General features: G+C 34.7%; 1 protein-coding gene across 1 annotated transcript in view; it reads right to left on the bottom strand.

Moving 5' to 3' along the window:
• Positions 1 to 1,841: 1,841 nt before the first annotated feature.
• The window catches only part of Smp_167550 (sorting nexin, putative), a gene marked incomplete at its 5' end in the record, with an annotated part of 37,310 nt that continues 11,766 nt past the window's right edge, over positions 1,842 to 27,385 (bottom strand). The window contains 8 exons of the mRNA XM_018790762.1: positions 1,842 to 2,914; positions 5,134 to 5,216; positions 5,894 to 5,971; positions 9,301 to 9,404; positions 11,603 to 11,706; positions 14,389 to 14,519; positions 21,230 to 21,344; positions 24,698 to 24,823. Of these exons, the coding sequence (XP_018646001.1) occupies positions 2,570 to 2,914; positions 5,134 to 5,216; positions 5,894 to 5,971; positions 9,301 to 9,404; positions 11,603 to 11,706; positions 14,389 to 14,519; positions 21,230 to 21,344; positions 24,698 to 24,823 (1,086 nt within the window). The 3' untranslated portion in view covers positions 1,842 to 2,569. The remainder of the gene's footprint in view (positions 2,915 to 5,133; positions 5,217 to 5,893; positions 5,972 to 9,300; positions 9,405 to 11,602; positions 11,707 to 14,388; positions 14,520 to 21,229; positions 21,345 to 24,697; positions 24,824 to 27,385) is intronic.

Consider the following 27,385-nt stretch of genomic DNA (forward strand, 5'->3'; position numbering starts at 1 on the left):
CATAAGCTGTCCCATTTACTTCCTATCCCATGTTTGTTGAATATATTTGACGACCGATGCTCTTGTGGTTGTCATAAGCCTCAGTTCATCTGATCGTTGATAAGACACAAGTTGTATTGAAATTCAGTGCTCTTTGATTCAGAGGCAATATTTCTATCTTGAAGAGATCTCTTAACTGCATTAAGATATGGGGTTTATTTCATGATAGTTCTTAAATTATTAATTTAACATCTGTTCACGCGAACCCCGACTAGGTGGTAGTCCGAACCTGCCAACATCATTCAGCTCAACTATTAGTAAAATCATGGACTGGTCCCGTCACCCCTAGTTTTCCCAGCTTCCTCCTATACCTTTCTACAAACCCTGTTAAAGTAGGGAGCAGTTAAGTATACGTAACGCATCTCAACTACACTAGTTGTTGAAGATTCACAGCTATATCAACCGACTTGTCGCCTATGAATTGTGCCCAATGGATCAAGGTCACGAAAACAGTAAAAATGTACTCACCAGAGGCTTTGCCATGTATTTGCGATGTATTTTTTTGCAAAAGTGATACGAAAATATTGTGTCAGCTGTAAATTCTTATAATAATAAACTGAAGATCGTCTTCATGTCGAATTTATTCTGACATCAAAATTAACGTTTTTAATCTGAATAGTTAATTAGGCTTTTTAGTGGTTTTTCTCACTGTACACACAATATGTGGTTATATTTTGTGGACAAATTGTGTTGCCTATTATGCATAACATAAATTAAAATAGAAAACTAGTCTGACATGTATTCACACTAGTGTTTATATAGTAAAAGTATAAAACTTTCCAGAATGTGTACAGTATAAATAACACGATATTGCTGTTTGTTGTTTCTACAAAATCGTACTAATTGAAATATTGATTGTATTCCAAGTGACCTTTTAATTGGTCACATCGTTCAGAACATGAAATACGTTCACCAGCATTCAGTTCCCCGTGGTATATTTTCCGGGTTCACCCGAAACTAGGGATAACTAAAAAGGCACCAAAGAGAATGGCCTTTTATAGTGTACTTCAGTTCTTTAATGTAGGAAAGTGCTCAGTATTGGAAATATAGGACATCCATAATCGTATAACAATATAACTGAAACAAGTATAATATATCAATCAATCCATTTTTTAGCACAAGACTTGTGAATTCAATATTTGTTTGGATAGTCAACGATACTTTCTGCTCAGCAATTTTCATTTTTCAATGACCCATCAATTATTGCTTATTCATTTGTGGTAAACATACTGATTTAGACCTAATTCATACGAGAAAGGACAATCATATGGCTAGTTGTTAACTTGAATATAAAAGAGGAATCAAAACAAAAGACAAACCTACGAAGACAAGCAACCACAAGAACAAACTGATTTTACGCTTGTAAAATAACTAGCAAGTTCACTTCTACATGATGATATCCAGAATGAGCACGAAAGCCTCGCGATGAAATCATTTAGCTCAGACTATTCAAGAACACAAAAAGAAGTTAAACTGTTTCTTAGATTGAATTAAAACATGATTACAGAGCACACCCAAATATAGTATCCTTACTATTCTAAAGATTATTCATAGACATAGCCAAGAGGAAACCCATTTAAGTAGTTAATTAGTTCTGGAGAAAGAAATTGGTAGGCGAATAAAAACGCTACGCAATGTCCAGTGAATATATTATGGGACTCAGTAAGTATAGAGTACTAAGGTACAAAGACACATCATTCTCTACACTAAGGGAATGGAAGCTTACGATAATTCTCAATGCTACAAAATGAAACAAGTAACTTGAATGGTAAACACATGGAAACAATGAACTAGTCACTAAGGCAGGATACACAAGTTATATTTTTGTAGAATTCTTTTAGCTTTTAAAAATACAAATTTTGAGCAATAGATCAGTCATATACTATAAAAATCAAAATCAAAACAATCATCAGATGTTCCATCACTCTATGCATAGGTCACATAGATAGGACAAATATTAAAAAAGTATAATACATATTTGTCAAATGATATAAATTAGAAAGGCAGGAGGTAATCAGGATGAGAGAAATAGAAGACATTGGAATCATAAGAAGTATGTGTATAATAAAAATATTACAATTCACTTTAGGAAAGAAAAACCAATCAGCATAATTGTCAATTAAAAATTATTTCAAAGAAAAAATAATCATCAAATAGAAAAATTTGACCGAGAAAAAGAAAAGGTAACTTAAAGAAATACGATTGAAAAGTAAGAAAGGCACTTAGTATTGAATTACCACACACGACTAGTAAGTAGCATGGATAGTAAGAAATGATGGTAAAGAAAGGAAGGAAAGACTTCGAAAAAAAGAAAGGATGAGTTAATGCTTCGTGATAGGTAATTATTGAAATATGAAAACAAAATCTGATTAAAAGTGGTGTGGGAATGTAAGTAACAATTGAGAAATGTAAGTAGTATATATATATATGATTGATGAATCTGTAAATTCTTATAGCAGTAACAATATTAATATTAGTATTATGAGTGTTAATACGCGGATACATATGATAGACAGATAAGAGAGAGAGATCAGTTGATTTCAAAAGATTGCGCGGCCCGTTCTATTTGTTCCGCAATTTGATGATAAAAACGTGCTTGATCATGAAGATAGTCTTTGATTTTATTAATCCATTCATCACGAATTTGATTCATAATTAAATTACATTCAGCTTGAATAGAACGTGTAATCAATAATGCACCAGATTGAATTCGATTCACATCGGATTGACATAGTTTTTGTTCATCGGTATTACAACGATTTAATTCATCAACAGTAAGACATGCAGCTTTAGCTAGACTGGTAATAGTTGATGTATTAGGCAGTAGACGAGTGAATTCTTTTAAGCATTCTTGGAGATTGGTTGTTGCTTCTGACTGGAAATAAACCGAAAATGTTGAATATTTACAATCAATTGATCAATAACTACTGAGCAGTAAGTGAATTATATCACGCTTGTCTAATCCCCTAGTGCCGATTGAACTCTATCAATAAAGTTACAATGTAGCTATTAGTCTAATTGACCCACAATTACGTACACTATGTTTTGATGTTAATTAGTTAAAGATAGTCGACAAGGAAACCTTGTTTAATCTGAGTGTCGTACTAGTTGTCACTTGTCAGAGTAGCGTACGTATGATCTTGAGAGAACTAATGCTTCCAGTGGGATTCGAACTTACGTCATGCAGCTGCATAGTCTGAGATATTATCAATGATCTACATGGGTGTTGGCTAACCTCCTGTAGTACTGAGATATTTATTTTGTCAACTACGTCCAACCATCCAACAAAGCATAACAAGCAATATAATATGCACATTTTGGTAGATCAAGTGTGTACTGTATAAAACTATCCATTCAGTTATCAACTCTCGGTTTAACATGAATGGTTGTCTGTTCGAACTGCAACGCCAGAAGGTACACTGAGACGGAAAGTTAACAAGACGAGAACCAAAGGGGAGTAATTGATTTAAAGTCAAATGCAAATCTAGACATGAGAAATACAGTTAGAAATGAATAAATGAGATCTTAGGATGGAAAGTTCGGAACGACACTGAATTCGAAAATGAAAGATAAAAAATGAATCAAAGTGTGCCATCGCAACAGATTTTACTTTATGTTACCCAACGTCTCTAATCATTACGATTATTGTGTGAATTGTAAGTGCAAACTCTGAACACACTTTGTGGTTTGATTAATTTGTCGATACTGACACATCTTCTATCTCAGTACGTCAAAACGCATAGCCCTATCAATCACCTTGCTCTTTTTACTTGTTCTCTACATATAATCCGAGTATTTTTAACACTGTGTCATTGGCTAATGTTCATTGCTCTATCTCTGCAATCCTTTAATCCGGTCCCATATCATATTTCTCTTATGAAATCGATTTTGAGGAGAGTAACTATTTCGTTCAATGTTAATAAGTAACAGCACGTAGCTTTTATTTTTATTCTATATTAATAACACCAACGTGTACAGTAGATATGCTTTTTACTTAAAGATTTATTTGTAGAGAATGTCAGAATACTGTTTAATTCCTACCAACTTTACTCATAAAGACAATTTCGAATGAGTGATGTCGAAAAAACGTGTCATCTTTATGACTTGAATCTTAATGTATATTTTATTTATCCTTTTCGCAACTACAGGTATTTCATGTACTGTATGTGTGAGCTAGTAAGATGTTATCCGGTAATCCTAAACGGAAATAGACTGCGAACTTGTATATTGAAGGCCAAATGTACGGTAAACTTTGCAAACAAATGCTTTATTGATATTCAAATATATAATAGCATGATTGGATGATCATGGATTTATATCGCAAAGCGATTAAAGTCGGAATTGCACAAGCAAACGCTATACAGGTGGTTCGAATGATTCAGTATCTGGCAAAAAAACCTGAAGGTGCTTGATTTGATCCCTGATTGGATTATGCATACATATTGTTAAAGATTCCCCAAAATGCCCTGGTACGGCTGAGAGTTCGCTCTCCCTTTTGAAATGCCCTCACATAGCCACGTGCAATACAATCACTGCCAGGAAAGTCCTACTCATTGCCTTTTCGCGGCATTACTATTGTTTACGAAATTGATAAGACGAAAAGAGAATGTCGGGCGCTTTAACCGGGTTGGTGGTTACGTAGAGTTCAACGAGGGGAGTTGGAAAACCCTGATTTCAAGCCAATGGTGAACATGGGCTCCAGGATCCTGAACCAATCGTTGGTCACCGACTACCATAGGACTGCATCTCCTACCGTTATTCCACTACTTTGTGGATCAGATCTTTAGTTCAAAGGTTCTGGGTGTGGCCCCCTAAGAAAACCACCTGCTTCAGTTTGGGTTCCCGGGCAGTATCACAGCCCCCACACAAACCAAATGATTTGTATGGTGCATATATATTTGGTGCCATTTTGTACCAATGTTTATGTGTTTAAATAAATAAAAAATCCTTATGTACTAGGACGAAACGGCTGTTTAATACTCCCAATTTTTTAATTGTAACCTGAGATCAGATTGAAACGACTACAACCTACAGATCAGACTAATGTCGGCAAAACGCTTTCAGCAGGAATTTAAAAAATAGTAGCTTATTTACCTGGATTGCATGGATGCATGATACGTTTCTGAATGTATTGCCAGTAGCAGTTAGTGAAGCACATAATTTTGTATTTAATTGTTCTGAAATGGAAATAAGCATTAAAGTATTAATTAATATATCACGATGATGACAATAATTTAATACGGATATTACAGTGTAAACACTAATGATTTGATTAAGGAATTGTGGAAACGTCATACGACATATTTTAAAACTTCAGGAGGTTCCATTTAAAATTATTTAAAAAAATGTGTGTGTGCATTTGAAAATAATATTTATGATATATTTCGATGGGAATAAGAGAGAACATAAAATTCCGCTAACACAATACATTTCCTGTCCTTAACTTATAAAATAACGTTTTATGGGAACTGACGTTTCAGTTTTTCATTTAGTTAATGGAGATATGAATTGTATTTGTCAAATAATAGGCTGGAATTTTCAGAATTAAAAGTGGGTATCTTCATTGTTGATATCACTCAAGTTGTTATCAACGAATGCATACGAATGACATACAGGGAAACATTTTGAATAAACAATACAAGGGTCACTCTCGGGACTTTGTGAAGCATGGATATTCGCATCTTTTTCTTGACATATATCAATGAGCATAATATGATTGAACAGCTCTAATGAAATGTGTAATCAAACAGTCTCTCCTCCAATTGATCATTATGCTACAACGATAACAATAAATGGAATAAAAACTAAGCAAAATAGGTAATTAAACTTTTATGCTTATTACTAACAACCGTACTTGTATGAACATCCGATTCAATAGCTTTGCTCATGTTTAGAAAAGCCATTGACAGTTTGGAAAATTCTTTACGAGTAGCTATACATACAGAGAGAGAGAGAGAAGGAAGATGTAAATAAAAAGAATTTTATGAACAAATAAATATGAAAGATGACACAAATAATCTCTATGCACAAAAAGTAAAATAAAGTTCTCATAGTTGAAAGTGTGAATCGTGGATGCGCACTGCTGAGGAGTCCCACAATAGTAGAAAAACGGCCGTCCAGTGCTCCCAGGTTTTCCCTGGTGGTCTAGCTTCAATTGACTCACGCTTTCAACTATGGAAATACTAAATCTCCATAAAAAAACCCTTCTGATAAAAATAATGTTCGTTTGGAGAATGTAATACAAGAAACGAAATAACCCATAGATAAGACAAAATGTCATTATTGTATAGTTTGGTGGATATATTAAAAAAAATGAATGATTATTTAGAGACTGAAGAGAATAAAAATGGGGGAAATAAAACCTTTAGAACTGTTTAACCTTAAAATGTTGTACATACTTTTAATGTGCACCTTAAACAATCCATTTATAATAAATGTTATTTCACGATTCCTGAATTAATTAATTAATCATGGACTCATAACCACAGTTTTGTAGCACATATGACTTAGTTATGCATAATATTCTGATTTCTAATGTGTAGTCCATTGTGATCGTGCCACTAGTGTAAGAACAAGTGAACTAATCAGAGTTATGGTTTTCCCGTCACTATTCACGATCATTTATATCATTAGTTAAAAAGGTCATTGGCCAGATAGGTATACTGAGAATTGGTCATCGGTGGACTTCAATAATCAAGTGATGTGGTTAAGTGGGCAAAATGAAACGTTTTTGAATTCATCATAAAAAGAATCAATATTATTCATGTAAAAAAAAGTATTATATGATAAAATGTGATTAAAGTACGAATTTATGATATATTTTCTTGAATAAGCAATTCGAAGTAGAAGGTACACATTCTACATAAGGAATATGTGAGTTTGTGAATTAAGGCTTGTTACGTCTGGCCGATTGTGAACGCTATATTCGCTTCCCTAAGCTAGTTCCGTACCCCCGAGCTAGGACAACTCCGCGCGACTTGAAGACCAGTGAAAAGGCACAAAGTATGAGGGAAGCACTTTACTGCAAGGTTCATTCATGTACAGAAAATATAGGGATTTTATAGTAATTTAAGAGTCCTTGAATTTTACCGAAAATTCTAGAACACTGCTAAACATAGTAGCAGTGCATTAATCAGCCAATCAGGATCTCCACATGTGACTTTTCCATTTTCGTTATTTTAGTAACATAACTTCACATAACTTCTAATTAATCGCTGATTGGTTGAAATGATCCCTGAGCTTGTTATGTCGCTTGCGAGAAAAATGCAGGGTCATCCCAACACCTCCCTTTTTTTTGAAGATTCGGGGTAGGTATCCAGACTGCATTTGCTGACTTTATCCTCCCCCACGAAACAATGTTGGATCCTCATATCTCCAAATTACAATTAATATGACTTTATTTAGAACATATTTCTCGCATTGAATAGAGAATCCACTGGGGATGACTGAATGATAGTGAACGACACTTGACTTTAAGTCATCAGAATTCGGCTCTTCTGAAACATTTCCATCAAATTCATTAAGATTTTCACTAGAGATTATTAGATAACTATGGGAATCAGCATCTAATAAAATTGCATTAGGTTTTTGATCACCATTTGATTCGACGGACTTATTTTTCTCATCTTCATAAGAATTTTCATCTAAATTATGTGCATCATTACGCGAACTCATATCTGGTAAACTGACATGAGAAATTGGACATGAAGCTGATTCATTATAAGCTTTTATCTCCCGATGATTTTGAATTACATCTGGCACAATTTGGTTTACTGTACTGTTCCAGTCTTCTTCTGGATATGCGTCCTTCCAGCTTTCTTGACCGATATCATGTAACCCGTAGTTTAGTTCTGACTAAAGTTTGTCTTCAGAGATCGGCGGATTCGATGGTGCTTTATTTGACTCTGGACTCAGGGCTTTGTCTACGGAACCTTCTTTTTCTTTGTCATCTGATACCATTTTGCATTTTCCATCAGATGTGAAAGGAGTTGAACCCTCAACTGGGCGTTCTTCTGAGACGGCCATTTTAGCACCATTATCTGCATTACAAATAAATCCTTTATTTCCTGAAATATTTTGTTTAGTGAAAAACTTGTCCAAAACTGTTTCAAATAGTTGCTGCTGGAAGGCTAGCATCTGCTGTTGCCGGTGCTCTAATATTATCAGCGCCTATTCTAGAGAAATCGTCATTTTTTTACTGATAATAATAATAACTCCAAAAATTTCCCGGCAATTATTACAGCTTGTTTAATTCCAAAATCACGTCTCGATTGCTGTATTTCTTTTTGCCAGAATCTCCGACGACAATTGTTTTTTTTATTTGCCAAAATCCCCGTCGCTACTGTTACGTCTGGCCGATTGTGATAGTTGTAGCTCGGGGGTACGGAACTACCTTAGGGAAGCGAATATAGCGTTCACAATCGGCCAGATATAACAAGGCTATATCGAGGCAATACGCACAGTATGCACATATGCCAATTAGAGACTGATCAGTTGCAGTCCTAACACATCGATGGGAAGATTCAAACAAACAACACTAAATGAATTTAATATGAAATATGGTTTAAAAGTAACTATATTATGAAGTTCGTTACCTCCTAACTGTTAGCTGGATAGCGCCGAAATTGCCACATTCTTGTCAGGTTCAGAGTGTCATAAGTTGTTTGATAGATTTTGAAATCGATCAAAGCCGATGGACGAATCAAGATGCTAGATTCTCATACATAACCTTTACAAACCCTGTTGCTCGAGAATACTGGAATGTACACTATTCCATTTTAATTTTCATCCCGATTTGGGAAGAGTCAAATGAAGCGTTGTGTTGATGGTGTACAAGAGTAGAAGATATTACGTTAACGAAATCAGTTGTAGTTATTATAAACGGAATATGAGACAAAGTTTTACAATGGAGAATAGTTCCAGACAGTGGAGGGAAGCAACTACGCAGCCAGTAAAGGAGACAATAATAGACAGATATGTTTTATGATAAGGACTTTTGTCAGTTCACTTAAAAGTGATCGTCGACGCGTGGACATTGTTCAAAAGTCCTAAATCTAGTCAAATCTATCTTTTCTTACATGCTGATGTTAATGTGTAGTGAAAATTCATTAATAAACACTTAAAATGTATTCAAAATTGGAGAAAGCACTACTTTAATAAACGGCACTCTTGATAAAATAAAAAATATATAATGAATTTTAAAAACACATCAATATAACATATAACAAACACACATATATCAACACATCAACAACAGCTTACTAATACTTAATTTCCGATGATATTCAACAACTGTTTCACATAGAAATTTAGTTGATCTATCCAAATCAGCTAAAAATGACTCAGCTGTTTCCGCTTTTTCAACTCTGAATTTTTACAATAGAGCACAAAAAACAAGATTGATAAGTAAGAGGAAAATAAGGGTATAATGAGAAAAAGATGGTAAATTGAGTAATTTAGTCTTCAAAGATGTTGAAAGTATAGGGGCGATTGTCATTTTGAGGCTGCCAAAATGATGAAAGGATAATTGTTCTTAAAGTATATGAAGAAAAACCTGGGTCTTAACGACCTGGGAGCGTTACAATATCGGTCATATATATCGTGCTTTGAAGGTTGGACCCTACTGGTGGTGATGGAACTCTACGAGGCAAGGTGAGATGTGATAAGTCTTGCTAATTGAACGTTATACTCGGATCCTAAGCTAGTCTCGTAACCCTCAAGCTAAATTTACACAGTGACTTGAACACGAGAGAAAAGGAACAAAATATGCGAGAAGCACTTTACTCCAAAGGTTTATTTATGTACAGAAAATATAAGGTTTTTATAGTATTTTAGAAGTCCTTGGGTTTTCTTGAAAATTCTGGACTGCTATAAAACATATTAGCAGCGTAGTAATTAGCCAATCAGAAACTCTACATGTGGCTTCACTTTCGTGATGTTTCTGGCAAAACTTCCAGTGAACGCTGATTGGATAAAATGCTTCTTAGTTTTTCTTGAGCGCTTCTTGTCTTTTGCGAGAGACTTTCTGGATCTCCCCAACACCTCCCCTTTTTTCTGAAATACTATAAATACCCCCGATTTTCTGTACATAAACTAATCTTAGAGTAAAGCGTTCTTTTCATACTTAGCGACTTTTCTCTCGTGTTCAAGTTATCGTATAGATTTAGCCTGGGGTAATTAGAAGAGCTTAGGAAACTGATTTAAGCGTTCAGTTAGAAAACTTATCAATCTGAAACGACAATGAAATTTTTGTGATTAAAACATTCAGTTTGGAGAATCCGATTATATGGCAGCAATTTCTAACCATGCATGTGTTTTTGTGGGACGTATTAATGACTCAACTATTAAGAGAGATATTTACTCAATATAATTGGATGTTGATTTCACAGCTTGAAATATAACTAGGGTGTAGTTTACGTAAGTTTATCTGAAGATGGAATGAGAAGTGGGATTCAGTTGGTTAGTGAGCTTTACAAATGTGAACTTGGTGTTATCCCTACATTTGCCTATCATTGAGAACCGGCTACTGAATACGCAAACATTAAAACGCTAAAATGCATAGGACCTGTACCATCTTGTGAAGTATTAACATACTTGGATCCTATGAGCACATCTTAAGAAAAGAAATTTCACTTTAAATGCTAAAATATTTGTTACTCAGAAATTTATTTTGGCAAGGATCTTAAAAGTTGATAACAGCAAAAACACACAAAGTTAGTTTGCAAGTTTCAGACGAATACAGTTACTACTGCATTAGAACCAGAATAGGTTTTAGAAGAAAAAACTAGGAGATAATATTGTGAACACAAAAGGAAATTAACTTTAGTGTTGCAAGCGCCCCATCAAAATATTTGGTTATAACAACAAAGGAATATACCAGGTCAACAAGCTTCTAAGCATTCAATTCACTCCTTTATACAATAGATTATTCAAACTGGAAGCTGAGACAACAAAATAGCTTTATTAACACAAAAAAGAACTGAACTAAACCGTATGATACATATACCATCATTCAGTAAGATGAAAATTCATCATCATCATACTCAGATGATTAGTAAATTCATTTTTCAATATCATCACTTTGCATTGGACTCATTATTACTAGATGTAATTAACAATTTCCACAAGAGGAAAGTGTGCGAATACTAAATAAACAACTATAATTGAGCTTACAGTGATTGTGAATTTACAGAAACGATTGAGATTACTTCAACACGAAAGGAATCTAATGCGAACTTGACTTCAAGGAGACTGAAAAACTACATAAGCTGAAATAATAATCCTCAACGCTGGATCCACGAAGGCAGGGTCGCAAAGAAAACTTGATAATTAACAAAGAGAAACTGAAGTCGAACAGATCTGTATATACAGTAACAAAGACATGACCTTTAGGCACGAAAGATTAACGAACTATAAGTAACGACAGCTAATCAGAACCGGGAGAAGGTTGTGCGGAAATCTGAACCCGTAAAAAGCAATTGCGTGTATCGCTACATGTAAGAATTGACACTGATATTATCAAAACTAGGTAAAATGGGATCTTCTGAACAGAATGAAAACTTACGTATAGTCATGAGGTGTTTGTCCACTTTTTGATTCCACTGCAAAATAAAAACGTAAACCTTGTAATTTGTCAGTTTCTGCTTCACGTTTGCCTAATTTCCATTTCTAGATTTTTAAAGTAAAAACAATAAATGAGGTGGGAAGGTTAGACAATCAACGAAAACTACATATAATCATTTACCAATATGCATCCCGTCAATATACAAATTCTATTAATGGATTAAACTAAAATGGTTAGGAAGTGTGTTATGTATACCAAAGCGCTACCTATCTCGACAGATGATGTTTACTGGTGTAGAGGTAGAATGAAAGAAACCAGATGGTGACATCATTTTATGAAGTCGTTCGCCGTTGATCTATGCCACGCTAGCAAATCTAGACTATCTGGTGGGGGGATATGTACGATAACCGCAACTAATGTCTATAGATGTTGTGTAATATGGCTCAGAATACCTCACAGTGGACCAGGTGCATACACTTTCTGTCTAATTCTAGATCTTTTGTTTTAGCATTCCTTTATAAACATCATTTACTCTTAACCGTTTAGAATCACATTTTTAATCGTTAGTCTTTCTTATAATCAATGCTGAATCATTTTGATTCTTTCTTGTTAATTTCACCTTGTTGTGCTAATGTGTTATAGCAACTTGGACTAACTCATACTTGTGCCATACCCTAAGCAGATCGTGAGTGACTAATCACGTTAGCCACATGTGTGTATTATACTATCGGGTAAAAGTTTTATCGTGATAAAGTTTAAGATTTCGAGACAATTTTCAGACGCTTTAGTAGGTAAAGTACACCACACAACCTATGCAGTTTTATTTTACTGGATATGATAAACAGTTATACTAACTAATAATAAGTGAGTGGTCAGCAATCTAGTGTTTAGTCTTAAGTTCGAATCAGATTTTACCGATCAGGTTGCAGCAATGTGGCCACTACCTTAAGTGACTGAACATCGTGTGTACTATGTTTAATGCTAGGCGATTAGTGACAATCAATAAAATTTACGGAACTAGGTTTCATGCTAGTTTTAACACATTAACAAAAAGAGGAAGGGAATACAAATCCAATTTGGTGGTTGATAAAGTCCCTTCTCCACGACTTGTGGAGTAGGACCTTGAAGTTTAAAGCTCTGACGTGAACCTTCATATAAGAGGATCCCTATCCTTGATTTGGGTTACTGGTCACATGTAATACAGAACATGATTCAGGTGAATCAGTTCAAGTTATCATACGACTAGTGCGGATAAAATCATTTCAAGACAAATTACAGGTTAGTAGAAGCAGCAACGGTGTAAGTGGTACTAGAATAAATTAGGTACACAAAAACAAGAAAAGTTAAAAGATCTCAAGATTTACACCCATGATTGTGAACGATAATGAGTCACATCACCAAAAGTCTTTAACCAGTGGTTTTATAATAATCACAACGATACCAACTACATCGACTACACCTATTACCGTAGTTCAGTTCAATTGTCTACAAATTCGTACATTGGTTCCATGTCTTGCTTTGACTACTCCTAGCTTTTTTCAGCCTACTCACACACTACACAACATCATCTGTCAAGATAGATGATGCTTGTGCAAACATCTACGAGGAACCCTTAGAAGACGTTCATGATCGAATACTGTGGTGTGGTCTACTTATATCCATATAAGTAGTATATGGTGTGGGTCAGACATAGAATGTATTTTGGGAGAAGACCGATGAGGAAAGAACCGAAATGAAACGCAAACGTCTGGAAAATGCGTGAGCAATGGAATAATAGAAGAAACAGTGAAGATTGAAACAATTGGTTGTTAATTTGCAAATTGACTGTTCATTGTTTGGTAATCAGAATTTATTGAGATAGTCTGTAATGTTGCTTAAATACATTCGATTATCCCCAACCGGTGTTTCGTTCGCTACAATACTAGTAAAGTACAAATATCCTATTTCCATAATTGCTATGTTTCATATCCATAAAGTAGAAGAGTGAACAACTGAGCAGTAAGCTCGTCCTTTGATTGGTAGACGGGTATCTGGCCTATGCTGCAAGTGAAGCACGCTGAAAAAAGTCGGACGAACTTTCTGAATGGTTGTTGAGACTTTGTTAGATGCTAATCCAGTAGAGTGGATGAAGCTTTTGAGGAAAGTCAAGTGATCGACACGCTCAACTAACTCACTTCCTATCCTTAATTCCTTTGTCGACACATACCAGTTTTGAATCAACTTATTTTCAAAACACCATTACTACTTTTTCGAAGAAACTATCATCAAGATCGAAGTAAATAGAGATCAGAGTTTGGATTTGGAACCTAGTCGGTTGAAAATTTAAGTGCCTGTAACCAATTAAGCACTGCTTCATACTAGCTATCAAAATGAAGATTCAACTAAATAAAACGAAAATAATGTAAAAATACACATCACTAAATTATGACATACACCTTACACTTATTTTAAAGGAATAATAAGACGAATAAATTATGTACATCAACACAATGATGCAGGTACATCCCCTGGCTGAAAAGTCCAAATAAGATGAAAAGCACTGCTTAGTCAATATTCACCTACGCTAAACAAAAATTGTGAATAATAGGTACATCACGGCAATCTGTACAGGAATCATAGTTCAGCAAAAAACTGATCAAAAGACGGAGTCATGAAACAACGGAATAATTCAAACCTTTACTACTTATAAATAAACTAGTCTAAAATTCTGAAAAATAAATATTTAATGTTTATATATATATATATAAACAGGAAGAAAATTATCAAAACACATCACACTGATTTACCTTGAAATCAGTACAAGTAAGAAAGTGAATAAATACTGAACTATGAGATACAACCGGATGTTTACACATACGAGTTAACCATTGTTGTAACCATTTACGACGTTCATCAACAAAGTCATCTTCATATCGACCTGATTATGAGGTAGCAAAAATGAGTTAATTAGAAAACTTTTCAAGGTATTGAAATTGTTGAGAGTTACATTTATTTAACTAGACACATAAGGATTTTGATTGTTACAGGGTTAAATTTAAAAATGTAGACATGCATCAATGTATTTTTGACTACTTGAGGAGTGAATCTGTGACTGCACAAGTTGATTTTCAAACAAGAGCGTAAGTTTCAGGCCATATCTACCCACTTCAGTATGGGTAGCCGGAGAGGATTAGTAACCCTTTGAAAAAGCAATACAACTGAAAGCCGAGTGGATAAACTTCAATTTGAGCTTTGATGTGTCCCATGAAAAGCATTCCAGTTTGCCCACTCAGTGAAACGGATATATCATTATGTGTGTGATAGTTTATTTTATATTATAAACTACTTTTTCATTTCTCACTGTGCAATTGTGCCAATGTAAAATTTAGGCATTTGAGTGACTGAGTTCATGTGATTAGTCCACATTCCTATGTGTAAAATCAAAGCTTCTTCAGCAATATTACAAAAGGAAGACCTCAGTTATTCAGCTGATCGGTTTTGTAGAGAATAAGGTACAATTTACGAGTCATTTTGATTACACACTGATGTAAATTAATATGTTATTGAGAAACGAAAGGTGGATTACTGAAGAGTGCAATTATTAGAACGAGTCAGTCAGTTGCAACCTAGAACCTGTAAATTGGTTCATTTTGTCACACCTCGTCAACACAGATGAAGTTGTCAGGTCAAATCCCAGAAGAGGAGTGGTAGTAACAGTAAGAAAAATTAGACATCGAAGAAACGATTCAAAAATATATAAATTAGCGAAATAAGAGAAAAGGGTTATGAAGAATTTAGAATCGCAGGATCTGGGGGAAAATAAAAAAATAACGAAATAACTGTCTAATACTTCTTGGATTGCAATCTTTTTTTCATTACATACATTAATTCGTAGTGAAATACTACCGACCAAAAAGAGTCGGAAAATTGCTTATCGTTAACAATTTAAAAAAAGGTATGTCGCAGAGAAACATAATGCCCCCTTATAAATAAACAATTCATTAGTATGAAATTTATGGAGAACTAATCAGTTTTGAATATTTCAGAATAATAATAGAAACTTGGATTAATATAAAAATACTCAGTGAGTTTTGAACTCTGTTATAAATATGACAACGCATAAAGCAAAGATGATTACAGGAGGATAACTAAGAAATTATTGCCGATATTAAGGGGTAGTTGTAGGAAGCAAACGAATAATAACAATAATAATTCAATGATAATGGATTGATTTTAATCAATAGAAAATTACGATTGGGAGATACAATTGTAAAATGGTTATATACGCAAGAACACAAACCAGCATCCATTAAAAGTAGGTGTTATTGAAGAAATAAAAACAATTCAGAGTAGAAAATATGCTCTTAAACCAGATCGTTTACTGAAGCTGAATAATCGTTTATTATTATTATTATTATTATTATTATTATTATTATTATTATTAATGGCTTTATTCAATATTATAATCTGGTACAATATAGAATTCTCAGCACGAGTTATTTCAACAAGTTTTTTACCAAAAAAGAAAACCCGAAAAAAAAAACAGAAATAAAATTTAAAAAAAAAAGGTCTAGGAAAAACCGACTTTATACAAATTATCGAATTTGAGACATGCTTAAGAAGACAGGTTATTTACTAGGTCAACTCTAACAGCCTGTTCGTCACAAAGTAAATTTGCTAAGTAAGGTATTACAGAACTTTTATAGATTTGCTTGCGTGCATGGATTTTAATGTATTTACGTCTCGTTCTACCAGAAGATATACAAGGAGAAAGATATGAATGAAGCGGATGGTTAGTATCTGATAAGATAACACCTGCCAAGAGTTTGCAAGACTTAAGATGTCTATCCACAAGCATATTAACAATGACTTCAAAAGATTCACCACATACCTTGCAAACCGCCTTCAGCATTCTACGCAAAATAGCAAAGTCTTTTCTCAAAAGCCCAGGAAAGAATAATGGAGAACAATATAAAATAATAGGTAATATGCAGGAATTTACAAATTGTAAGAGTAAATGGCGAGTAATCCCAAAAGCATGCAGCCTCTTTATGTAGTATGTCAAACGGTAAACTTTTTTCGATAATAGTAAAACATGAGAAGACCAAGAAAGATCAGAGGAAAAAGTAACACCAAGATATTTGACCCTCGACACTGTGTTTATTAAGGAGTCTCCAATGGCACAAGCATTATGGGATCCCAACATAGAGTATAGGTTCTGTCCATGTCTCAAGCTAAAATTAACAGCTTGACATTTAGATGGATTGAGTAAGAGACCATTACCAACAGACCACCTTTCAATACGAGATAAAAACTCATTCATTTCTATAGGATGTAAGGAGGTAGAAATTGGCATACATACAGTGAGGTCGTCCGCATATTTTACAAAAGTGTTTTCTGTGGAAGATGGCAGATCATGCAAAAAGAAAGAGAAGAGCAGAGGTGAAAGAACAGCTCCTTGTGGCACACCTACAGTAGACAGTAGAGATGTTGAACACTTTCCTTCAAATACAGTGTATTGTTCTCTTCCAGAAAGGTAGGAGCGTAGCCAATTGGTTATCCAGCTGTCAGTGTCGATGCGAATCAGCTTGTTAAGTAAGAGGTGTCTTGGAATAGAATCAAAAGCAGAAGTAAAGTCCAGAAAAGCGCATCTAACATACTTCTTACCCTTTTCCAACCCGAACACAATATTGTGATGCAGAACAGCAACGGCATCTAATGTGCTTCTTTTGCATTTGTAAGCAAACTGAAATGGATCACAGTACTCTTTTATTGAAGGTTGAAGTGGTTGTATCAGTAATTTTTCCATTATTTTGAGGAAAGGTGAAGTTATTGCTATGGGTCTAAGTTTCGCATTTTTATCACCAGAAGCTTTCTTAGGTATAGGGATTACCTTTATCTTTCTCCACATTTTCGGCAAGACATTAGTTGAGAAGGATCTGTTAAAGATATTCGTTAATGGATAACATAAAACATCAGCACATTTTTTAAAAAGGAGGTTTGGGATACCATCAGGTCCTAAACATTGGGATGAATACAGAGACTGGAGACATTTCCGGACATCATTTTCAGTGAAACTGGGGACACAATTATTCTTCAAACCCTTGGATATAAGGAGCATGATGTCAGATGACTGACGAATAAAGGACTTATTAAAGTCACAAACATTTAGCTGGTTATCGCTTCTAGTCTGCCTGTCCCCTGTAATTTCTTTAAAGAGTTTCCACATACTTGGAGAGCTTCTACAAGATAGGAGTTTTTGAGTAAACACAGAGTTGAGACGTCTAATCTCTTGGTTTATTTGACCATTTAACTTACGAACTTCAATAGTGTTTTTCTCCTTGTACATCCTTTCTTTTACCCTCCGTAGTCGTTTTAGTTGTGGAGATGTAAGTCGACCAAAACTTAAAAAGAAGGTTTCGGTAGGACAGCAAGTATCAAAACAGAATTTAAGATAAGAGGTGATAACATCCGTTGTGTTTTCTATTGAGTCATCTGTAAGTACTTCCCAGTTGGTCGTACGAAACATGTTTTTCAGATTTTGTAAATTTTCTTCTGAGTAACTCCTATATATTACTTTTTTGGTATGGTGTATGTGTGTACTCTTTCCATGTTTACCATATACTTTAGGTAGGACACGAATTATACAGTGATCCGAACTAGACAATGGAGCACGTTTGCGAGTCACATATGTACCCACATCATTAATGAAAACCAAGTCTAGATGAGCATTCAAACGAGTAGGAAAATCTACTACATTTAGGTGACCTAGTGATGTAAGGAAGCTACAGTCACATGAATTGAAATCACCACATACAATTGAAAGTGAATCACTGAAGGCAGTAACGGCGAATTCAGTAAATTTATCAGTGAAGACAGATAGCGCAGATGATGTGCAGTCTGGAGTCATGTAGATATTGGTAACATAAATATATTTGTATTTATTCAGGTGTTTTGGACGGCACCTTAAAGTTAGACAGTCAATAAAGTCGTTTGAAAACTTGAAACAGGCAAAAGTAGATCGACACCAGTTAACGTTTACAAAAGTAGCCACTCCGCCACCACAAGTCTTTTTATTGTTTGATCGATCCTGACGATAGATATTAAAATCACGTAATGACACTAAGCAATCATCCTGTAAGTCAGTTAACCAAGATTCTTGAATTGTGATGACACCACAATTACGATACATGTTTTGACTTAGCAGAAATTGGAGATAGTCCACCTTGTTAATTAGTGATCGACAGTTAGAGTTAAGTAGCTCGGGAATCGACATTTGATTGATGTTTATTCTCTTTAAAGCATATTGCCAACCACCACGATGTCTCTTATTGTGCTTGTTTGTAATTTTTGCAGCGAAAGGACGTAAGCTTTTTATAAACGCGCCTGTGTAGGTTATGCGATCAATAGACATAATGATAGGTTAAAACAAATTAAAAAAACCCAGATAACTTGTTGAAATATTTAGATGGCAGAAACAGGTAGCCCAGGTATTCAAGCAGGCCGCTGAAGATGGAGATTGTTGCATTTCCATAGTTTACACCACGGACTGGATTGCAGTTACACAACCACTGAAAAACAAAGAAATACTGGTCTAGAGCTTAAACACTCGCAAAGAGATAGAAGGTCCTGAGCTTGACTACGGTGGGACCACGGCTGTGCACTAATGAGCCCTGTACTAGAATGAAACGGCTTTTCAGTACTTCCTGGCTTCTAATGAATGAAAGAATAGGAATCTGTCACTTTTAAAAATTTTTGTTTTTCAATTTTCCACACAATAACCAAAATTTAAGGATTCAGATCACTAAGGAAAGGAAGTCACAATAAATGGATCTTATCTGCTGTGAACAAATATCGGTGTATTCGTACGATGATTTAGCATGGAATTGTGTTTGTAACTCAACGACAAATTAATGCTCTGGAAATCTATTTACAAACAATGATAGTAACAGAAGTAAAAAAAGGCAACCATAATTATTTTAAATGACGACAATGAAAATTATGTAGTTGGAAATCATGTACTGTTCATCATTCAAATAATGACTATTGATATATACGGGATAAAGTATACGCACGATTCCTATCATCGTTTGGTATGAATTGGGTACCTCAAATGCAACACATAGTGACTAAATAGAGGTCCCAGAGCTAAAAGAATTGAAACCATATATTTTGTATGCAGACAAAGTGTTAATATTAGCCTGGTTGAAGAAATTTGCGAATGAAGGACTTAATCTTAGGCCATTCAGTCAGTTGCAACTGACTGGATCCATCAGTTAATTGTCTAATATCCACCTAATCATCCTTCAACTTTGTACATGTGAAAATACATACCGTAAACATTCTTTTTTTGTCCGAATCATTTTCCAAGTAATTATCTTCTTTTTTTTCAGTCAAATCGGATCTATTAAGCGTTAGGGTAAATTTATCAAAAGGTGACTTGTGTATTACAGTTTAATTAAATTAAATGAACAATAATGATAATAAAAAATAAACTAAATAAGTGAAAATGTTCAAATGAACAAAACAACCATATTTCATTATTAACAAACTATTCAGTTAAAAAATATGACGATGTAAGTAGAAACGGTTGTATATAATTAATTGTTTAATAATTGACAATCAATTTATTTTCACTGAAAATTCATTCAATAAATAACAATTTTATATATAGTTGAAATCAAGAGTCAATTGAAGATAGACCATCATGGAATACCTGGAAGCACTGGACGGCCGTTTCGTCCTATTGTGGGACTCCTCAGTAGTGCGCATCCACGATCTCGCCTCGCGAGATTCGAACCAAGGGCCTACTAGTCTCGCGCGCGAGCACTTAACCGATAGACCACTGAGCTAGCCGGCATCCAACGGTGTTAATGTCTAACTTCAACCAATTCACGAAGTTGAGCAACCATTTCACCAATGTCTTCAGTGAGTTGATATCTTTCAACAGACCTGGTTAAACTCCACTGGTTACTGCTTCTCACTAGAACTCCAGGAAATACCTCATTTTTCATATATATATATATATATATATATATATATATATAATGACATAGCTAATTGGGTATGTATTTTTTCAGGTCCTAGTTTGGACAACATCTGATGTAATTTCATGTAATTTCAATCTTGTTATCTGAAAAATGATGAAGGGGATTATGAGTATGAAATACTTAGTTTGTTTTAGCTTACCTGAACTCGTATTTTTCACTCAAATGTGTTGGTTTAACAATTCTAAATAGTGATATACAGCAAATAACAAATGTATTTAGAGAAAACTGTCAAGAAAAGTAGTTTATTTATATGTGCTATTCCTGCGACACATGATCAATTTCATTTGAAAAAAAAACATCCTCCAGTCTATATGGTAAAAATACACAATGATGTAGATCATACAACTTTAGTCTACTGAATGTCAATAGAGTAACATATCACAATATCTGAGACTGTTATGTTGTTACAAAAATGTGGACGATGAATTGGAAAACCTTGTCATTTGACTGGTGTTAAAAGTACGAAGGATGGAGTGCTTTAATATGAACACATCAACCAATTCCGACTAATTTCATATTCTGAGTATGGTTTTCGGACCGTTAAAGTATACAAATAAAGCAGTTAGTCGAACATTCAAGAAATATATATATACCTTACCTGTAATGGCTTTCTCCGGTAATGGTGGGATACAAATGCATGGATATTTTGATAATAAACGGGAATGAAGCCAATCAAAATGTTTATATCTTCTACTGACTTGTGTTTGAGTAACCTGCAATTTTTTAAAAAAAAACACATATAGACAAAAAAGGGTAATAAAAGCTACACATTAATTAAACAAACCATTCACTAGTCAGTAATTTTTCGGCCCTAATAAGAACAAACACAGTTCGTAAAAAATAAAATAATGTGTACAAAACATGTGATTCACCACTGTCGATGAGGCTACAACAAACTGCTTGATATTTCAGGAACGACAGCATTAATAAGTAAATACGTGACTAAACTAGGTGACGGTTCGGAAGAATTCATCAGGTTTAATCATAGGGACAGGAGAAGCATTAGAACGTGATAGAGGGATTCAGTCGTAAACAAGCATGTGATGATCATTGTCAATTTCCGGTTTCTCACACCCTGCGGGGATATTTCTTCTTGAGACCCGAAAAGGAAACATGGTTAGGGGTGGTCCTGAGAACAAGAGAGCATGACTTCAGAACATAAGGAACAACTGTTGGAGATCGATAACACATGGGACTTTCGTGGCGAGATTTTGATGTGTTAGTTCTGTGCTTTGAAAGGCCTTAGCGCAGGGGGCGGAAATTCCTGGGCTTAGATGAGAAAGACATTTTTAGAGTCGACCTTTCCATTCGCTGTGAAAGGGCAGCATTGCTGCAGATGTTAGTTATCAGATGAAAACGCTTTACTGCTCTCACGCCTCTGTATATCCAAAAGTAGGACTTCTCCCTCGAATCTTAAGTTGTTGCTTTTAGCCTTACAGTCTTTTAACCGACCTGTCTAGCATAATACGACTTGAAGGAACGAGTGTTAAGTGCAATATAGTATGACTGAATCATCATGATAGGCAAACCCGAACACTATTTTAAGGTTTCCATCATGGTTAGTAAGTAGTGGTACGCATCTTTCGAAGGATTTCGTACTTCAGAATGGTAAGGCTCTCCACGAATGAGAATCTCATACTATTATTAGTTCCAAACGAATTCGTAAGGGCCAACGTGACGTCAGCTGGAGAAATACAGAAAACCAGGGGGAATCATAGAAGAGCCATGTCATCTTGATTTGAGAATACTCAGCCGTGTTCACAAGGCTTAATAGCTCAAACTTGTTGAGCTAACTGTGGGAACTCAGTGTCTTGCTTTTGTGTGGCTGGCATCTTAGATAGGGGAGATGCTGAGAAGTTCAAAACTAAGGTAGCGATAGTGATGAAAATCACCGTAAACAAACATGTTAATTAGATGACATCCTTTACAAGCTTAACGTTTACTTGTTTTAAGCTGTAAAGGTAACCACAACTTGATTAATACCTGTCAAGATTTCAGCATCGAACATTACGATCATAACCAAACTATTCCTAATACTACTCTGTTTTTTCATAATGATAAATAATTTATTACCATCAGTCATCTGAAGTGTAGAACCTAACACGTATGTAAATCACTTCAAGTTGCCATGCAGTATTAGCTCAAATATATGAGATTGTTTCCAAACAACTCGCAGAGTAGTTGAAGTAGTGACATTATTAGTAATAATAGAAAGGACTAGGTATAGACAAAAAGAGTGAGATTTCAGGACTCCAGTTTTAAAGGAAGATAAAGGGTTCACTTTTGCCACTCAGAACGACTGAGACACTTTACACAATGTCTAACCAGTTATAAAAATCACAAGGATACCAACTACATCAACTACACCTATTAGCGTAGTCCAGTCCAATTGTCGACGACTTCGTAGATTGATTCCATGTCTTGCTTTGACCACTCCTAGCTTTTTTCAGTCTACTCATACACTACACAACATCATCCGTCAAGGTAGATGATACTTGGGCGAATGTAACACACATCCCGACCATCGCAGTTGATAAATATTTATTACCTCATTTATCGATCTCCCATATTTACCTAGTATCATATGTCTAACCTCGACATCGCCTTACTACTCCATGGTCCAAACATCTACGAGGAACCCTTAGAAGACGTTCATGATCGAATACTAGTAAAGTACAAATATCCTATTTCCATAATTGCTATGTTTCATATTCATAAAGTAGAAGAGTGAATTAAGCTATGTCAAGAAACAACAACTAATCGACATTAATGAGGTAAAGCTAAAGAATTTGATAACGAAATGCATTGGAATAATCTATTCAGATCTCAACATCATTCCCTTGAGACTCATCTTACTTATCCTGCCAAACTACTGGGCAATGAGACTGATAGAATTAATATGACAATAACGACAGGATTGTAATACCATTGGATAGAGAATAACAACTCCCCGTTTTCTCTTACACCTATGCAATTGTCATGTACAATAATGAACGTCAGGAAAAATAGCTTTTCTTTGTCGATATTTATTAGATTGTCAGGCACGATCAAGTCGTCGTGAGATTATTTACATGTCTTCCTGTAAAATGGTCCACGAATTGATGAACATGTGAGCAAAAACAAAAACGTGATGGTCGTATTTGAATCTCAGAAGGCAGTTATACATTACACAGTTGTCTGTTTTTCCTTGACCCAACGTTTTTCATAAAGTTAAGAAGCAAGGCTGAAGCTTGTCTATTTGGTATACTATTCGAAGTGTTATTTATGGAGGAATCTATCATCCTTTTCCTTTCTAATGACCATTTCCTAAACCTCAAAGATCCTGTTAATCCATGTACATCGGTAAAAACAATTGTACCGGTTACTGGGATTCAAATAATCCGGTTTATGACGATGTTATTTATATAACAGTTACTTTGGAGAGAGTGAAAAGTGAGTCAGCCTCTCTTAAACTTCTGCTAACGACACAAAAGCGGTATCGAAATATAACTTTATCACGTCTATGTTTAAATTCTAGTGGCTTCATTCCTTGATTACAACCATATAAAATGGTTTTTATTACATTATCTTCAAAATTAAAAAGTATCTGATCAATAGTCAACAGGATTGGTGAAAACCAGCAATCAACCTATATTGAGAACCAAACCTTTTTATTTCATCTCTAATTATATTCTTAATGTTAATTTTTTATCACTATTATTGCTACTAAAATAATTTCAAATTCAATTGTTACTCATTATGCTAACTTGATATTTTTCTAATGGTGCTGGTGTTGTATGGTAACTTGGGCTAATGGACATTGATGACAACTAACTAATAAACTATATCTATGTCTACTAATACGTGTACATACGTTTTGCAGACCCACACATCCAATAAGTCAGTTTACTTTGATTATTGAATAAAATCGATATATCGAAATAACATACCAATGGAAAATAACTAATACATGAAGTCACTAATAAGCTATGTGGGTTATTATAATCAGAGACACTATATATATATATATATATATATATATATATATATATATATATGATAAATAAGAAATAACCGGAAAACCTACTGAATTAGTTATTTGATAGGCGATAAAACTTTTAATCCCCTTCATTTTTGAATCTTTACGAAACGATGAAATACAACTGGTGAGATCGGATGACAAACGACGCCATTGGAAAGAATCACATACATACTAAAGTAGAAGAGTAGTAGCAGTAAATAAAATGAGGGTAAAATAAATGATGAAACAATTAGATAATTAGACAGAAGTAAAATACACAATATATTTTATTTCAATCTATAAACAAGGGTTAGTTAATGTTAGTTTTTATCTCTTATGTGAACCTCATGCACCAAATCTAATTAAATAACTTTAACCCAGAAACCTAAATTTGAATTACTTTTCTGTGGATGATGAAAACTTAATGCTAAATGTTTACTGAAAATTTAACATACGAATTTATATATTCTTAACGAAATATACGCAATAAAATCGTAAAATTTAACCTATAAAGTTTAACTGTAAAAGAGTTTCGAAGATTATGAAATCGGAAATTAGTTCTTTATCACGAACTGGCATTAGATGAAGAACTATTAGAATCCAAGAGGCAGAAAACAGATGTTTGACTATGGCTTGTAATTCTTCAATAGTGTGTACAATGAACGACGCTACGTACATTAGGACTCGGGACTATCTGGTGTAGTGGTGAGCGAGGTAATTTTAGACCACTGGGTTGGAATCTACAAAGTCGATATTCTTAACTTTAATGAGTTCGCAAAATATGATTATTTCGTCTTGCTGGTGATAACCGCCTCAATTCCACCGTAAATTTAACGAAAAAAAAAGAAAATGGTGCATTTGTATCATTTGTTGAAAAAGAACAATGCTAAAAACAATCGGGCGATGTAATTTTCATTGGCTAGAATAGACAAATATTATACAACGTAAAACATATCAAACTGACATATTGGTTCAACTTCTCAATAAAAAAATCTCAGTAAGTGCAGTTACGAGAGCTCTGAATTATTAACAGCACTTCAAATGTCATGTACAACTAAACTTATAAAATGAAAACAAGTTTAAGTGACCAACGGTGGTACGTTAACAATCTATGGCAGAGTCAAATAACGCACACAAATGTTCGCATGTCATGTTCTGATCTAACCAACCTGCAATTGTTTGTACTCCAGCTCTATGTCAACTGACATCGAATGTAATGACAGTAAGTAACCATCAACCTACTTAGCTAAGCATGTAAAAACAACTAGTTCAATTAATAAGTCATAGTAACATACATCATAGTGTGGCGCTCATATTTGGTGCCCCTTTGTACCATTATTTATATGTTTAAATAAATAAATAATACATCATAGACTTAAACAGTTTACAAGGAGGTTAAAAATACACAGAAATAGTTTGACTATTACAATTAGTGTTTCCTATACTTTTACCCTAAATTTATATTATTGATTGTTAGCATTTTTAATCTAGTAGGTACATTTTATAAGAAGCATAAAACAGTTAACAGTATAGTAGAGACTATGAATGAACAGTTCCATAATAATGTGAGTGGATTGTGAAATGTGATAATAGTTAGCAATTGTGTCTAGGGTTAAAATTATAACTGAGTTGCGACTACGCCAGGTGGTTAGTGAGTACGTAAAGCAAATGTTGTCGATGAAAGCAACAACAAGTTTTTTACTTGGGTTAGATTGTATTGGGCCCCGTGTGGTCTGGGCGTAATGACATCAAAGCAACTGGATGATGTCTCTCACTGTCTTTAGTCCGATTATTGATTAGCTCATCTATATTGTCAATAGGACATGTGACCTATTTACCAATTATTACATCGACCAACGAACAACAATCAAGTCATTAACCTCGAACTCCTTCTAACCCAGTGGCCAATCAGAAAACGAAGGGAAAAAGCAGTTCAGTTCTCTATTGTACACAATTCAATCCTAACCCTACACTGGAACATCGCTCCCAAATGCCCTGGTATGGCAAAGGGTGGGGAAAGTCCGCCTCCTTCAAGTGTCCTCATATAGACACGCGTGTATAGTCGTTACCAATGGAGTCCTACTCACTGACTTCTAGTGGTGGGGGTACTGCTCACAAAATTGAGGGGACGAAAATCGAATATCTGACGTTTAAACCAGGTTGTGGGTACGGAGGACCCACCTAGGAGAGTTGAAAAACCTTGATTCCAAATCAGTGGTGCACATGGGCTCCAGGATCACGGGGGGACAAAGAGCGTATGAACCTATTCTTTGTCACTGATTACCCTAAGACATCTTTCAACGTTGCCCTACTACCTTATGGAATAGACCTCTGGGTCAGAGCTCGTGGGTGGATCCTTAAGGAAACCACCTTCAGTTGGAACAGCCGGTTAGTATACCAGCCCACAAACAAACTTGATTATTTATTGTGTAGCGCACATTTATTTTGGTGCCCGTCTCTAACAATGCGTGTGTTTAAATAAATGAAAAAGTAAATAATCTAACAGTTAAAAACGGAAAGTAAACCTAGAAAAATTAAACTATTTAAAAACAATGTACTTTACTAAATCCTTTGATAAACAGTCGTTATTTTTCATAATAATGTATAAACGAAATTTCCATTATGATCATATTAACGTCACTAGCCTTCTGGCTACTAACATGATAGCGTCACTAACCAAGCTACAAAACAGATTATTAACGGGGATATAAAATAACTACTTGTATTTTCATTACGCCAGCTCCACAATCAAAT

This window comes from Schistosoma mansoni (assembly GCF_000237925.1).
Source record: "Schistosoma mansoni, WGS project CABG00000000 data, supercontig 0037, strain Puerto Rico, whole genome shotgun sequence".
NCBI classification, from domain to species: domain Eukaryota; kingdom Metazoa; phylum Platyhelminthes; class Trematoda; order Strigeidida; family Schistosomatidae; genus Schistosoma; species Schistosoma mansoni.